Here is a 17,110-nt window from a genome sequence, read left to right as displayed (position 1 = left end):
GCAGAGACCAAGTCTTAAACCTATGCCAGCACTGCTCCCATTGCTTTCAATGAACAGGTATGGAGAAGTATGTGAATGGCTTGTAAGTCCCAAAACAAAGAACTGGCTATTTAAAATGTATTTTGACAATTTGCATCAATCGTTTTCAAATAAAAAGTTCTTAAAAAAATATATCTGAAAATATTGTGTTTTCATATAAACCAAAAGTTGAAGAAATCTTGAAAAATGAAAAGAAACTAAGAAAGAGCGCAACAAATTTTTTATTCTGTCAATTCATTTTTCACCTGTACACTATGAAAAATTAAAACACTAAGCCACTGAAGTCTGGTTGGTTTTGTTGCCCTTCATTAAATATGTATTTATATATATTTTTAATGCATCCATTAAATTGAATCTTGAAAGCATAAACTATGATGCAGCAACTGTTGTCTCAGAATATGCAGAATATGGGAGTTACCTTATCTGGCAGGAGATTTTTAAATTATCTCATTCACGTAGCCAGATCTGTAGAGGCCATTCAATTATAAGTAAACCCAGAGTCTAACATAAACTTAACAGCAGCTCTAATAAGCATTATGAACTGCATATTACACAGGAAAAATTTGCACATATGCCATAGATAAATATTTTAAATCAACCTTTTAGTTGTTACAACATAATCCACCCTTCATAGTTCTACTGTGCTGCTTAAACAATATTTGAGTATCTGGGAGATTCAAAGGCACATAGCATTTCTGATGTTGCTACAAACTTACTCTTCAGGGTTACATTATAAAGAACCAGAATTTTTGAAGTTTGGATTGCAAACTTTCTCAATAAATGAAGTCTCCTGTGCTTTTAAACATTGTATGTCAACAACTAACAGAGTTACCAAACATTTGTTCGGGTATACAATTTTCTAATTCCGTGGTGACATCTAACATCATTACAACCAAGAAGAAGGAAGTCATATAAGCCACTACTCCCTTCCCAATGATGTACACTCAAAAACCAGTATTAATTCAGTCCAATTACACTTTTAAATCAAACCTTTTGAAAAAGTCAGTATACATCTTATATAAGTTTTATTAACCATACAGTATGTTAGCATTTCCTTTGAAAAGCTTAGACCTTGCTAAGCAGTTTTAATGAAAGCAATTATATAATGCTTTCTGCATACAGAAATCCACTACATTCACACAGACAACCTTAAATTTCTCCAATAAACAGTCATGTAAAAATCTACAATTTACCGAAAATACAAAGTTGGTTTTAATAAAAGCAAAAATGTTCCTGTGGTTCAGTAAAACCAGTTTTCTAACATGAATAGTTTGCATTCATAAAGACACTAAGCTTGGGACAAAGAAAGTATTTCCTAGAAGCGCAAAATGAGACTTAAATTTTTCTAACTATGAAATGGCATGCAGACATACAGATTTGTTGCTGATCATTTCTCTCTCTCTTATAAAAGACTTACTGGGCCAGAGTAAAGCAGGTATTTTTACATGTTTATTTATACAATGACCTCTCCCCTCACACTAAAACTGTCACATACAGAACACTTCTATCAGCTGTCTTTGCCACAAATGCTCCTTCTGCAAATTTGAATACTATGCCCTGCAGACCCTCATGATTGGTGCAACAATCAAACAACTTTCAGAAAGCTTAACAATACCTAAATTTGCTGATTTTCCTGTACAGAAAGTATATACAATTTTATAAACCCACGGCAGGGGTTTTACAATTATATTAACATCAACTCATTAACTGGATTCAAAAGATACTTGCATTCTGTAAGGACTCTACGGCTGCTGCCCATTCAATAGTTCTATCAAGGCACTGTATAGTCATTAAATCTCTAATATTCTCCAAGATGTGCTGAAGAATATTGTGAATGTGTTTAAGTTGTTAAAAAGCCCTGAGCCCGAACTTTTGTATTTACCACAGGCTTAGCTATAAAAATGGCACACGCTAAAACTTCTGCAGATAACAGTTTTGCTTTGTCAACACAAACAAGTTATGAAATGCATAAAAAGACAATAGTATGAGTTCCAGCAACTTATGCAAGAATGATATACAATGTACATTGTGGTAAATCACACATATTGTATGTAATTTATAGTCAGTAAAAAACCTTCACAATGTATTCAGACATCAAAACTGATGAAGCAAAACAAAACTGATGTGTTCCCCATCCCTTCCCAAAGACAAAGAACAACTAGAGAAGAATTCAGTACTTTGACAGAAAGGAGGTAGCACTGCTAAAAGTTAGTCTGTAGTGTTGTTGGGGTTTTTTTTAAGTGAAAACTTGACCCATGCAGCACAAAGAACAGGATAGGCTCTTCGGTTCACCAGCTGCTACTGGAAGAGTAAAATTAAGTTTCTGACATTTAATTTTGTAGAGGAAGCTTAAATCACTAGCTCAAAGCAGCTTCTTCAAACAATTTAGTGTTTACACAAACTGCAATTAATACTGCTAAAAATAATTAGGCATACATAAAACTTCATCTCTAGAAAATATCTACACAATAAGTACTTAAATCAGATTATTTTTAAAAGACCATTTCACGTCTTTAAAAGAAGCTAAAATACCGATTTTAAGACTATGCTAACAAGGCACAAGTACTTGTGCAAATCTGCTATATCCTCGCCCAGTCCAAGTTAAGAACACCACCTCATAATCAAACTTTCACATTTACAAAGTAACTTGTTTATTCTCTTGCCAGTGTAATTTTCAGTATCCACTTCAGCAAAAAGGGATTCCTCCAAACCCCAACATAAAAGTATAGAGTATTTCGACAAATGGAAAATAGGTAATAATAGCCCAAATTTTGAGAAGTGCCATATGAGCTTGGGATATAGTAAGTGAAAGACAGTAGGTTTGGGGAAAAAAAGTCAAACATAGTTACACTGAAGTTAACAAGCTATAACTATTTAGCACATTCTGTTAGCCTCTCAGGTTGTCTTTATACTTTAAATCACTGTGTACTGATGTGACCATTTATGTATTTTACTAAATGGAAAAAAATGAAAATTATTTTACTTAAACATCTGAGCATACCTCACACCTGAACAATATATATTATTAGATGCCTTCTTGATTGTTTCAAGAAACAAACTGAGATATTTAATTCAATTTCAAAACTGCTATTAAATACTGGGGGATAATCATAATAAACAAAGCTTGCAACTCTTACATTTTATGATTTTACAGTATATTAGAGATAAATGCCTTACTGATTTTTCTCTTATTTTCACTTTGCTCCCTAATAATAGTGATGATGATAACAATGAGATTTACACTTTCATCTTTTGCTGAAGACAGAGGCACAATGACATATACTCAACTCTCCTACTTGTTAGGATCCCCTCTGGCTTCCAACTGAGCTTCTGTTTTTCATCCTTCGATTATTTAAGTGTTATCCAATTAAACATTTGCACTCTGTGCACATTGCACAGATGATATCAGACTAATTAGAGTGAATGAACTTACTAGCTTCCTCAACAACACTAGCTGACCTTCGACATCAGAATCCAAAGACAGTGTGTGAAAATGATTCTGGATTTGCAAACATTCTTCCTCATTAAGTTTTTGGAAAGGCAAGCACTGTGTAGCCTTCCCAGTACAAGACAGAGCTCTTTCACTTTTTAATAAGACGCCTATATTAATAATTCAAGCATGTTGGTTAGCTTACCTAGTTTTTCTACTTCAGCTGTTTCTTTTGGCACCACAATAGCATCAGACTGATACTTTAATTTCAACTGGCACACAACATTGCCGACTGAGTCCAATCACAAACTTGTATGCAGTCACATACATCTGGTGTGACTACAGTATAGAAGACTACAGCTGCTGCTATAGTGATACCTTCAGTCATTGTCTCTATTTCCATAGGACTGTGATGGCATCCAAGTATTGAGTGTTATAAAGCAGCACTTCATATAGCTTCTCTGTTGGAAAGTACAAGCCTAACGGAGCACTTACCTGCCCTATGCTACAATATGTGCCTCCTGCAGACAAGGAGTATTTAACATTCAACTCCTGTTTCCCACCCAGGATGCTTTAGATCAGTTCTTACTCAGCTGAATTATTCAATTGATGCCAAGTTGGAATACTTTCAAGTAATTCTGGCTTGTTCTAGTGAAAAAGAATTAGGAAAACAGAATTACCTTAACTTTAGATTTTGAGGCCTGAACTTATGGGAACTGTGTATTTATTACTACTGTGTATACACTTTGTATTGATTTTGCATTATTGTATATTTCAAGACAAAAATTATTGTGAATCATAACTGTCACAGGAAATGTCACTATTCTCCAGAGAAGCATAAAATGAAAAAATCCTAAATATTTATATCTGATATTAACTGGCAATATAAAAAACCCCCTTACAACACTTGACACCTGATACATACATTAAAAAACATGAACGAAACCAAAATAAGATTGTCCCTTTAAACATTAAGGGAAGGAGGAGTCAGAAAGAAAATGAAAAAAAGACTGCTTTAAATTAGCTTCAGGCTTAGATGTTTTCCAAGAGTAAAGCTAAAAGCTGACTGTTCAAATACTGTTCTCTTATTTGGTGTGTTCACAGTCTTAAAACAATTACCATATAATGAACCTGTGCTACAGTATTAGAAATGTTTTCATTAGAACCCTTTACTGCCTTTCAAACTTACGGAGATTTAAATCATCAAGATGTCCTTATTATTTCATAAGCTAATAGAAGACACTGGTTCCACTACTTAATACAAAAGGATCCTTCGTTCAATTGCCTTGCGGCATATAGGGCATTCACTCATTCGGTCTCCACAAAGTTGACATGTTCCATGGCCACAGAGAAAGATCATATTCTTCAGACGGTCCAAACAGACAGGGCACATAGTCTGTAAAAGATTTTGACAAGTTACATAGTCAATGGTGGTAGTGATACAGTACTGAATATGCAATATATAAATTACTGAAATTTAACAATAAATATGTCATCTTAAGCACAGCAGATCATTGCCATAGCATAACCCAGCCACTAAACTGAAAACTAAACATTTTTTTAAAAACCACTTTTTTACTTCACATTGCCTTAAAATATTTGGGCTTTTCCTACCCCATCAGGACACAAAAACTATGTAGCTTTTTTCCAAATATGATCCCTTTAAGTAAGACAATCCAGTAGTAGGTTGACATCACATTTTCAATATCATTACCCAAGTTTGCAACATTAAGACATTCTTCAGCAACATTCCCCTTTATGTCACGTAATCTTCCAGGGAACAAACAACACAAACAGCTTTTATGTGTGCCATGCTTGGGTAATGATTTATCAATTTCTTCTCAGGCTATCTAGCCATTCACATACTTACCTTTAAACACCAAGTACTCAACACGTGCAGAAGTAATAAAAATGCTGCATAATCAATATTATACGTAAAGATTCAATACTGGTAATTCCAGCCTTTGTTGATGGAATTTATCTAGATTTTCAACCAAAAGAACACCTTAAGTTTCAAATTAAGAACAATTTAATAAATCTGTGACCTTCAGTCATAACAGTAGCATAGCAAACTTTTAAAATCAGTTTTAACTGCTGAACATTGAAGTGACAGCCAATGCCCCAAAAAGATCTCCTGAAGTTCTTCAACAGCAAAGTTCATTTTGTACCAAGCCACTAAGGAATAATGTCCTTCACCTTTTGTCACATGCAGAAACTGAAGTTTTGGTAAGGCATGTTCCTTCACCATAAACATATTGCAGCCATATTAGGATTTAATTTATAACAGTTTATCAAAAGTTAGTAAATGAATAGATATTATAACAGATGGTAATTGTTAAGACCATTCTATAGTCCAACAAATCAAACCTAAGATGTCCTCAGATCTGAGACACACTACTCCTATCTAAACACTTATAAATGTTCATCTAATATGAAATACTGACAGGGCTCATATTTCAAATGCAAATTCATTTTATCACCACCTTGCACCTGTGACTTGTTTCCATACTCATCATTGGGGGTTTACTTCAGTTTGTTCATTTCATGAGAGAGAATCCACAGCAGGAACCCTTTAAAGCATACTTTCTATGGAATCAATACGTATTACTTCCTAGGGCAGATAGCTTAGTTGACCACAAAAAAAAAATTCACCATCAGTTTGCTTATATAGAGTTTAAATTGGCATGGAATCTGGCAAAATGCCTATTTTAATCTTCAGGATACCAGTATAATGGCCCATCAGGAATGTAAAACTTCCAGATAAAAGCTTATGTCACTTTGTTTAAAAAAACCCCTTCACTCTTCCCAAAAATGCTGTGCTCCAGCTTTGTCAGAATTTCCACAGTGCTGTAACAAAACACTCTCAAACTAAAAATTTGCAAAAGACCAACTGTCTGTCAGTCAGTCCTGCTCATTTTTCCATCCACACCAAGTCATCACTTTCACATCCCAATGGGACAATTAGACCGTTCTTCCTCCAGTAAGACAGCCTTCACATAGCAATGAAACAGCTATTTCCAACTAATACATAGCTGTAGTGGGACAAGTGTCTATAACCTGATAGTATTGACATGATGTCCTTTGACAAAGGACTGACAAAGCAAACCCAAATCTTATCTTTGGAGAAAAAACTTGTAGACTTTGTTCTACGTTTTTAGCTTAATTATTTGCTTTTGTGCCTAAATATAATGTCAGAATTACTGGAGTTACAAGAGTCTGTTTCTCTCCAAATGCCACACCATCATTTGAAAATAAAAACATCAATCAAGGGACTCGGAAATAATAATAATAAAAAATCTGTTCAAATGCAATTACTTTTGATTATTTCATTCAGTGAAGCACAAAAATCCTAACATTTTAATTTTATAGATCTTTTCTGCAATTGCATGCAGTATTAGCAAATTGCCCCATTTATCCTGCTTAGTACAAATGCAGAGTATATAAAATACATTAGCTATTTAATTTATTAATATGATACTATTTTAACATTTAAGTTAATTCATACAGTAGGAGAATTCAGCTGGCAGGAACAACCAAACTTCCTGTTTGTTATGCAATTCTATTCTGACAAGGATTTTCTTGATTATTTCAGCAGTTTCCCAGTGGGATACAAGCCCAAATAAGTGAGTTTTATCCAACTTTCAAGGAGCATTCGTTACTTAACCACCAGCTTATATACACTTTTACAGTGGAAGAAAGCTCACTGCATGCCTTGTGCCCAATTTGTGCCACAGCAGCAGGAAATAAGCAGTATCTGTTTCTATCGTATTACTAGTTTGTTAGAATATTCTCTGCATGAAACTACACTCTACTTTATCTGCATGAAACATTTGACTCCCATCTTTCAAAGTAAAACAAATGGTAAAAAAAGGCACTATACCTGTTCTATGTGGGAATTACTTCTTTGAGTAAGTAAAAGTAGTCTGAAAAAGTGCTTATTGTACCTTTAAGTATAACTGGATGTACAATTCAAATCAACTTTTACCACTAACAAGGTGTTTTAAACTGCTTGAAATATCAATCTTATTGCTAAAAACAGTTTTTCCAACAATATACAGGTGCACGGTGACAAAATAAATTTAGTTTTAAGGAGAAAGTGATGTAAGTATGGTGAAGGAACATACGTAAGATATTAGACAGATGATGGTGATTATGAAATGGAGTGAAGGTATTGCAATTACAGTCAAAAGGGTTCACATTCAGGGAATCCCTGAAGAATGGTGTGGTCATCAGATGTGGGAGATTCTGTGACATCAGCATCACTTCTGCCTGGCACCACAAATGGTTTTAAAAGCTTGCTGCACTAACATATTAGATTATCATTGAAGGTATGAGTTGAAACATAGGATTATACCTGCTGAAAGAGAACAAATTTTAGGTACAAAAATATCAAGGTAACGTGAAGACTCAACTGTTAAAGCACAAATCAAAAGAATACACGATTATAGTGGAATTCTGTGCATCATTTCAAGCACAAATTTAAAAGATGAGATGACTAATTTTAATCAAATTCAACTTGCTCTATCACAAGACTAAGCAGAAAAGACACTAAGGAAAACATGAAAGAGCCTCAAGCCAAGATGCAAACAAGAACGACCAGAACCACCCCCTTCTGGTCAGAGACACTGAACAATCTTCAGTTTTATACTGATTTTAAAATAAATTTTTGGACAAAAGGGCATTTCAAAGCAAAAGAGAGCACTTAAATTCTCAAAGCATTCCAGTATTAGATCTTTCTTACTACTGCAAATATGAAAACCAGAAAACACAAGTAGAAAATGACACATATAAAGTAATTATTCTCTTCCCCCTAATACAGCATAACTTTCTGATACCAGAAAGCTTCTGGCTACCAAATCCCAAAGGTAAGACAAAATTGATAAGAATAAAAGAGCACCTAAGGACAACCGAAAAAACTGAGATCACATCTAACCAAGAAGAAAAACTGTAACATAGTTTTCCTTTCACATCCCTATACATAAGAGTATTAGCACACCCAAACAGAACTCAAATCTTTTATAAACTCCTAAAATAACCAGAAAAGAAAAAAATACATCTGAAGAAAATAGATTACTTGCATTTAAGCATTTATCTGCATGTTTTGCATATATCATTTTAAATGCCAAAGCAGTAACCTTATTCTTTCCATCCAATGTTAAAAAGTAAAACAGAAGCTTAACAGTACAAGACATCAGAGATATCTGGAAACTCCAGATGTTATCATCAAGACAGACATGCATTTTTCAAATTACAATTTTCAATTTGCATGTTCTTTTACAGACAAAAACTACACAGGAATCTGTTTTGAATTGGATATTTGAATTTCTGTTACTGGGGTGTTGGCCAAGTCTCCATATGACAGGAATAGCTCTTCACAGACATGCCACTGAGGTTAAAACTTGACAGCATATCAGCTCCCAAATTCAAGGCATTTAGAGATACAGGCCCTAAAACTGGCAATCTAAACACTTTAGTCTTAGCTCTCATGCACATGAAGAGCTGAGAGCAACAACTACCAGGACTATATGTGATGCTGCCATCACTGAAGTATTACTGACTGCTCTAAGTCTACAAGAGGAAAAAGCAAGTAATACAGCAAGAACGCTTCTCTGTTTCCTGTATCCATGAAAAGTTTCTTCCAAATGTGTTATACATAGGGAAGCCAAAAATCACATTATCAGGGTTCTAACAGAGTAAGTTAATGCAATAGTCAGATACCCCAGGTCCTTTACTGCTGAAAAAAAATCTCAAAATCAAGTTTTTTCTTTGATCAGATGGAAAAGCAAGGAAATAATTTAGTAATTTAACACAGTGAAGTTCTGCATGTAGACAACTACTTAAGCGCTTCTAATGGAACTAGACTTACAGACGTAACAAATAGGTAAGTGTCAGTTATCAGAAACATTAATTTTTGGTTTTCATTTGGTTTCTAAATTGCATATAACTTAACCACTGAATAATCAATACAATCTATAGTCAATTTGTAAAAATTTCCTCCTGCAAACACTATGCATAATTACAAAAGACAAACCTTAACGTTTACATTCTGAATATTCAAATTACATGTAGAGTACTTTCAAAGGTTTTAATTTTGCAACCACACAATTTTTTTAAGTGTACATAAACTACAGCCTTCATTTGACAGGTAACTGCCAGTTCATGAACAGACAAGTAAAGATCCAGGCAGATACAGAATAGTGAAGAATATCTACTTTTATTACTGTTCTGTGCAAACAGCTTCTGCTGTACCTATATACTCAGGTCAGCTAAACAGGCAGAGAACATACTGACTGGGCAGAGCATCCTTTTTTAGTCACGCTAACACAGACACTATAATAGATTGATTATCAAACATGGCCATTTGATTTTTTTTTTTTAACCTGTACATAGAAGACATACAAAGCCACACCACACAAAAAATATCAGTTATTTAACTAAAACTTAAGAACTGAAGCGCTTCCGCATGTCACTTTGTTTTTGTCGTGGTTTAACCCCAGCCAGCAACTAAACACCACGCAGCCGCTCACTCACTCCCCCTCACCCAGTGGGATGGGGGAGAAAATCGGGAAAAGAAGTAAAACCCGTGGGTTGAGATAAGAACGGTTTAATAGACCAGAAAAGAAGAAACTAATAATGATAATGATAACACCAATAAAATGACAACAGCAATAATGAAAGGATTGGAATGTACAAATGATGCGCAGTGCAATTGCTCACCACCCACCGACCGACACCCAGCCAGTCCCCGAGCGGTGATTCCCCACCCCCACTTCCCCGTTCCTATACTGGATGGGACGTCACATGGTATGGAATACACCGTTGGCCAGTTTGGGTCAGGTGCCCTGGCTGTGTCCTGTGCCAACTTCTTGTGCCCCTCCAGTTTTCTCACTGGCTGGGCATAAGAAGCTGAAAAATCCTTGACATTAGTCTAAACACTACTGAGCAACAACTGAAAACATCAGTGTTATCAACATTCTTCGCTCTGAACTCAAAACATAGCACTGTACCAGCTACTAGGAAGACAGTTAACTCTATCCCAGCTGAAACCAGGACAGTTTTAAGTAACAGAAGATGCATTGGCTTTTTCAATTATTTTAGTGGTCTATAAAATTTCTATCCAGCACTTTTACCTGTTCCTTGATGTCTTGTAACTGTTGCTGCAGCTTCTGTACATCCGCATTGACGTTGGTATTATCTTTGTCTTTCTGCAAAACTGGAATGTTTCCGCTTGCTGTAATTTAGAGAAAATAAAGATATGTGATTATGCATCAACCTAATGAAATAGGTATAATTATTTCCAGTGTACTAACCACATTTTTCAATTATCTGAAATAACATTAGTGAAACACATTTGATAATCTTATTAAATTCACTACATCACTGCAGCTCAATTCACAAAGAACTTCCCTGAGGTTAGTGGCAGTGCTTCTTTGACAATATTTCCTCATTAATGATGCTCAAAATGCCTGTAGCCCCTTAATATTCTCAGAGTTCTTATTTGCCAGTGAAGTTCCTGCAGTAAATTTTTTTGCACATGTGAAAAATAAAGCCAAATCCTTTCACATTGAAAAGACTTCTTATCTACACAGCCGATTCTATTTGGTGTTCAAAACTGCACAAGCGTCTTGGAAATAGTTTGTTCAAAATTTGAAAAAACTCAGATTAATATTCCTGTATTTGACTCATCTGGGAAGCAATGTTACTATAAGAAACAGAAGAATTGAGAAGTATTTCAAATGACAAATTTTAAATTGCCAGCATGAGTATTAAAAACCTGATTTTAAGGATTACTCTTATATTTATCTATTTAGGAACAGTATGACAAGACTGACCTAATATTCCAATTCACATAAACTCAATTCAAACACTACATACCACACATACATACACAGAGTAAATACAAATAATTCATAGAAATTATTCAGAGAAGTCACAAGAAATTTAAAAACTAGTCAAAGCAGGAGATGTAAAACTGAACAATCTGTCATGAAAGTTGCTCGTACTTAGGAGCAAAATATTTACCATTCCTTTATCAGCCAGAGAATTCCAGAAGTAAAAAAACCAACAAAAACAAAAACACCACAAACCCCAACACATTTATTTGCTCATTTGCACAATTACAGACAATCATCAGCTTTTGCTTCATAGGACATAAGTCACCAAGAAGTCATGTATGTTTCAGCTTCTACTCTGGATACTGGAAGCAATCCTTTAGTGTAGTGACGGGCATTACCATCACATCTGCTGCTACCAATGTAGAAAGTAGTGCAAACAGCAAACGGATACATGACTTAGCACTGTTCTTATTAAACTTTTCTTTAAAAAGAAGAGGAAAGATTTAGGTCACTTAAAAGAATGAGAATAAGAAGTTGGTGATGGAATGTGAAAGAGTATGGGTTTTGGAGTCACTCACAAATATCATCAGTGGTATCTTCTGTACCTTTCCCTCCGCAGCACATTATGAAAGGCACTCTTCGCTCAACCACTGCCCGACACTGTACACATTTCTTCATCAAGCTTGCACAATCTGACAGAGAAAAAAATCAACTCTGAATCCTGATATTTCATTTGTCTTCTTTGCTATCCATGAGTTTGTTTATTCACAATAACTATATAGCAATGCCATAATAAATGCTTATAATACAAATAACTACTTGTGTTCATCTTCACATCATTTTCTGCAAATAACACCTATAAACAATGTCTTGTTTGGGATTCAAAGTCAACCTATTCTGTTTATCTTTTAACATATTTCAAGCAAACAGGTTCCTCTTTCTCCAAATGGATGTCTATTCCACAGGAATTACAGAAGTTAAAAAAGTAAAATCACACACACTTGAGAACAGAATTTCCAAGAACGTCTTGACTACCTGTTTCTTCCTTTAGAACAAAGGATCTCACTTACTGTCCTAATGCTCCAGGTGCAAACAGATGTGGCTCCTTACCCTTAAAAGAGTAAACCTATATCTTTCAATATAATCCTAGAAAGAAGGCTGTAATTCTTCTACAAAAGGCAAAAGATTGTCTCATAAATGCTGAAAGTTACTGTGAATCAATAGAGTGGGTCCTATAAACTACAGAAATTTGAAGACTCACTCTCATCCTGCTTGAACAAGATGTCCAGAAAATAATCTGGAAAGAAACCATCTACATCTGTTAAAACTTTTGCTGTCCTTGTTCCAGCTTAGACTTGGTGACATGTATTGCACTGCTGAAATCCTTTACCAGAGCAATCAATCTTTTTGCTATCCTCTTCCTGGGAAACTAATAAAAAAAACTTCTCTCATCATCTTTCAACTGCAGACAGTGAAAGAGGCCAGATCAGGATAACTATAAAGTCAGTAGTGATTCAATGTCAGGTGTCTCAGCCAGAACAGAGGAAGAAACCAGACTTCTTTAGCGATACAAAGTAAGCAGTTACTTATGGGAATGACTACCTTCCCTCTTATGTAGATCCTCAGCAACAAGGACTGCTCTTCTCTAGGCAAATGACCCTTCAACAATGCCCTGAAATGTCTGGTGATGGCTGCATTCTCATCTACATACTCTCAAAACCAAAAAAATTCTGGAGATCTCATCTTTTTTTTCTACACAAGATAAATCAGAGTGAATCATAACTGGTGCTCTTTGCAAAGATATATGATGTGTCTTTAAGGGAAAAATATAGCCCTTGTGCAAATCTGTACATTAGTAATGAAGCATATTAAATATTTATTTATAATATTCTTTTAAAACGGCATCTGCACATCTGAATGCCCCCAAAAAGCTGCAACAAAGCAATAAAATTAATTCTAATTACTTCAGAAGTTTTAATGATATACAGCAGGCTTCTATAATCTGAGCAAGCCTATGCCGAATTAAACAATTCAGATGGAAGAGCACTTGCTTTCTGAATTTTTTTAAAATCTCCACTTTGTCCTCCAATTATTTCATTACCAGCACACCTAATAATGCCAAAATTCTGACTATCACACCAGGCTATTGTGTAAATTGGACCTGAAGTCAGATTACTAATGAGCTTTTAGCAATCTGATTAAAAATGTTCTGTTTCAAGATTACTTCAAAAAGAACTTCCATTAAGTTTACTTACTCTCACAGGCACACATATGACCACAAGGCTGGAAAAGCACTGCTGCCTTTTTGTCTGAACATACTACACATTCTTCAATCTGTAAAGAACAATAAACACACATATGAGAAAAGTTTATCTCCTGCTCTCTACATTAATTTGCTTCTACACTGTCTTTGGCAAGGCATGTGGACTTCAAGAAGCTCCACCCCCTGTTATTTTAACTAATTCAGCACCTCAAAATGCAACTTAAATGAGTTATCACACTGATTTCTAAGAATAGATATTTGCTGGCAGTATTTATGTGTTCAGTAGACTGACAGGCACAGAGAAGCAGCTAAGGCAGTGTATGTTTCTTTTTCTTTATTCTTTTCTCCTTCTTTGTTCCACTTAAATTGGGGTTGTTCAGCCTGGAGAAGAGAAGGCTCCGGGGAGACCTTACTGCAGCCTTTCAGTACTTAAAGGGGGCCTATAAGAAAGTTGGGGACAGACTATTTATTAGGGACTATTGCAATAGGACAAAGGGTAATGGTTTTAAGCTAAAAGAGCATAGATTCAGACTAGATAGAAGGAAGTTTTCTATGATAAGGGTGGTGAAACACTGGAACAGGTTGCCCAGAGAGGTGGTAGATGCCCCATTCCTGGGAACATTCAAGGTCAGGTTGGACAGGGCTCTGAGCAACCTGATGTAGTTGAAGATGTCCCTGCTCATTGCAGGGTGGGTGAGACTAGGTGACCTTTAAAGGTCCCTTCCAACCCAAACTATTCTACAATTCTACAAAATTCACTTAAGAGACTTTTATAGTAATCTGTTTTAATATTCTGGGTTAGGGTTTCTCAGGCCCTTTAATATGATGAACTGTATATATTGTGTGACCACAGACACCTCATATCACTCCATTCATACTGGCCTGGACCACCTCTTCCAGTTCACAGAACTGTTGTCCAGGTTCACTCATTTCTTAGCTTTGTAGATATTACCATAAGTTTTTATACAGAAAAGTGTAAGAGAAGTATTGAACAGGTATTCCCCTCTCTCAATCTACTTTAGCAAAAGAAATCAAAGGAAGGTTATCCACAAAGGTTAGCTTTCACCTGGGAAAGCTGATTACCATAGATTAGCTTCTTAAGATGGACGAGTGGAAGTAGAAGCCTTACTTTGCTGCTCTGAATCACCCAGTGGCAGAACCTTTTCACTGACTATAAAGAAAGTCTAGAGAAAAGGAGCTCACACTACGTTAACGTTTGGCCTTTGAAAATATGCATTGCAGAATAGTGAATGGTATAAGAAGAAAGAATAAGAGAGTGAATAGTAAAAACAAATTCATATTTACAATTCCTGTATTTACTCTGAGGTAGAGAAAAAAAACACATACCACAGAAGTGGACTAGTCAAGTGTGTTTGGAAAAAAGAGAAAAGGAATACAGCGTGTTTTCTACAGATCAGAAAACCTGTGTATGGAACCCCTGTGTAGGGGTTTTTCGGTCTTTTTGTTTGGGGGTGGGGGGGTGGGGGGGGGGGTGGTTTGAACAGCCAAAAATCAACAGAAGGACAAGACTTGGTGATTATGGGGAATAAAAGAATACTCAAACAGAAAAGCAATGGGGATGTACCCATATAGTCACAAATACTTGGGAGCAACCATTTAAGAAACCTGAGGACCTTACTGGGATTAGGTCCTCAAAATAGGGCACAACTGGTTGATACTCTAAAGGAGATTAAATTCATGATTCCAGAGAAAAAAAACATGAAAGCTGAAAGTAATTAACTTCAAAAACAAGCACATATTAACTAACTCAGTTTACAGGCAAATCATCTTTCCAAGCAGCCCTAAGGAATAAAGGAACTCGGAAGAACTGAATATTACTGAAGGAAATTATACTTCAGGAAAAGCAGCAATTTATCTTAATTGGAAAAAAAATAAATTTTTCTTAATAATTTTTTCTTAATGGAAAAAAATAAATACCATGCAGGGGGAAGAAAAAAAAAATCTATTTAAATAAAGCATCCTCAGGTGACTGTACTAGGAACTCTGAGGACCTGAACAATAAAGACATTGCAAGGTGGGGAGAGAATGAGGGGCAAGTAGGACATGAGCACAGGCAAGCAGAAAACAGTAACATACAACATTGGAACAAGATATCATTATGATGCAAAATTAATTCCATCCAGTGAGACACCTGTAAGGCAAAATACCGCTTAAAATACACCACACTTTTCCTTGACTTCTTTTTTTACTTTTCCATTAAAAACAGAAAGAGAACCAATAAACTTTGGAAGTTTTTACCTTTGTCCTAGACTGAACTTGTTCTTTACAGATGAGGCATTTTTTCACCCGTGGTGAGCACAGAGAACATGTGGCAATGTGTCCACAGGGGCCAAACAGAGTATCTCTCTTCATGTCTGAACACACCATACATTCTTCTAAGGTTTCAGAATCATTGTTGATCATAGATGGACTTCGGGAACCAACCTGACCACTACGAAGACACCTTGCAGTCAAACTTACTTTTAAGAATTTTTGAAATACTTAATTTAAAATGCACATCCATTGGCTGTTTATCTATATATTCCTACACATTTAGGCATCATAAAGCAATCCAAACTGCATTTTCCCAAACGTACAGTTGACACCAGAGTACAAGGTCACATGCTCAGGTAAGACACTGTACAGAAACAGGCCACACAAGTTAGAATAGTATCTCGTGAACATAAAAAACCCTTTCCTCCCACCCTAACAGTTTAATTTATTAATAGAGACATACCCTGTACATTCAGAACAGCACAGCCTAAAACCTTAATCTTGAAGATACTTCCAATACTTAGCAAGTGACAGGCTTGTAAAAGAAGCCCTAGGCTCCCGGCAGTGAGTTCCCCTCGGATCTTTGTCCTATGCCGCTGCTCCACCAGCGGAGGGAGCACGCGTTGAACCTAAGCAGCTCGTCCCTACGGCCCTCACCAGCCCATAAAAGGTGGCGAGAAAGAGCAGCAGCCACAGGGACGAGGCCGAGACGGATGGACAGACGCAGACAGAAAGACTCTGAGTAAGCACCTTACACACCAGGGCAGCATCAACGAAAACAGTCTCTCTTTGTGACAGTTTGAAAGTACATTTTTGATTTCCATACAGGTATTAAGGATGGGAATCACGTAAGCCAGCAGTGGGAACAAAACTAGGACAAGTAGCAAGCTGAAACTTCTCATACTCCATGTACTTGATAACATGACATTTCACTGAAATCACAATTCCTAGAGAAGTGCTTCTGAAACATCAGACCAGCCTGTCCTCCTCTTTTTACAGAATCATATAATGATTCAGGTTGACAGGTACTCAGGAGGTCACCTGCTCAAAGCAGCATCAACACCGAATTCACACCAGGTTATATTGGGCTTTGCCCATTCCAGTCTTCAAAACTTGCACAGACAGAGATTTCACAACCTCCCTGAGCAATCTGTTGCAATGCTTAGTTATTCCTTCAGTGATTTCCACCCCACTCCCCTTTCTGGGATGGTTTGAAGTTCTACCAACCTCCACCTGCACGTTGCCACCTTCCCGTTCTCCTCCCTCCCA

At 36.1% G+C, this 17,110-nt stretch overlaps 1 protein-coding gene across 4 annotated transcripts in view; it reads right to left on the bottom strand.

Moving 5' to 3' along the window:
* Positions 1–244: 244 nt before the first annotated feature.
* Positions 245–17,110, bottom strand: part of MIB1 (MIB E3 ubiquitin protein ligase 1) — an 83,643-nt gene continuing 66,777 nt past the window's right edge. For 3 of the 4 annotated variants that reach the window (XM_052786935.1, XM_052786933.1, XM_052786936.1), the window contains 5 exons: positions 15,827–16,019; positions 13,560–13,638; positions 11,883–11,996; positions 10,600–10,700; positions 245–4,865 (listed from right to left, as the gene is read on the bottom strand). In XM_052786935.1, the coding sequence (XP_052642895.1) occupies positions 4,725–4,865; positions 10,600–10,700; positions 11,883–11,996; positions 13,560–13,638; positions 15,827–16,019 (628 nt within the window). In that variant the 3' untranslated portion in view covers positions 245–4,724. The remainder of the gene's footprint in view (positions 4,866–10,599; positions 10,701–11,882; positions 11,997–13,559; positions 13,639–15,826; positions 16,020–17,110) is intronic. The other variant, XM_052786934.1, reaches the window with a different exon arrangement.

Source organism: Harpia harpyja, chromosome 5 (assembly GCF_026419915.1).
Source record: "Harpia harpyja isolate bHarHar1 chromosome 5, bHarHar1 primary haplotype, whole genome shotgun sequence".
Taxonomy (NCBI): Eukaryota; Metazoa; Chordata; class Aves; order Accipitriformes; family Accipitridae; genus Harpia; species Harpia harpyja.
Note: the sequence above shows the minus strand (reverse complement) of the source record. Positions and strands in the feature narration are given on the sequence as shown.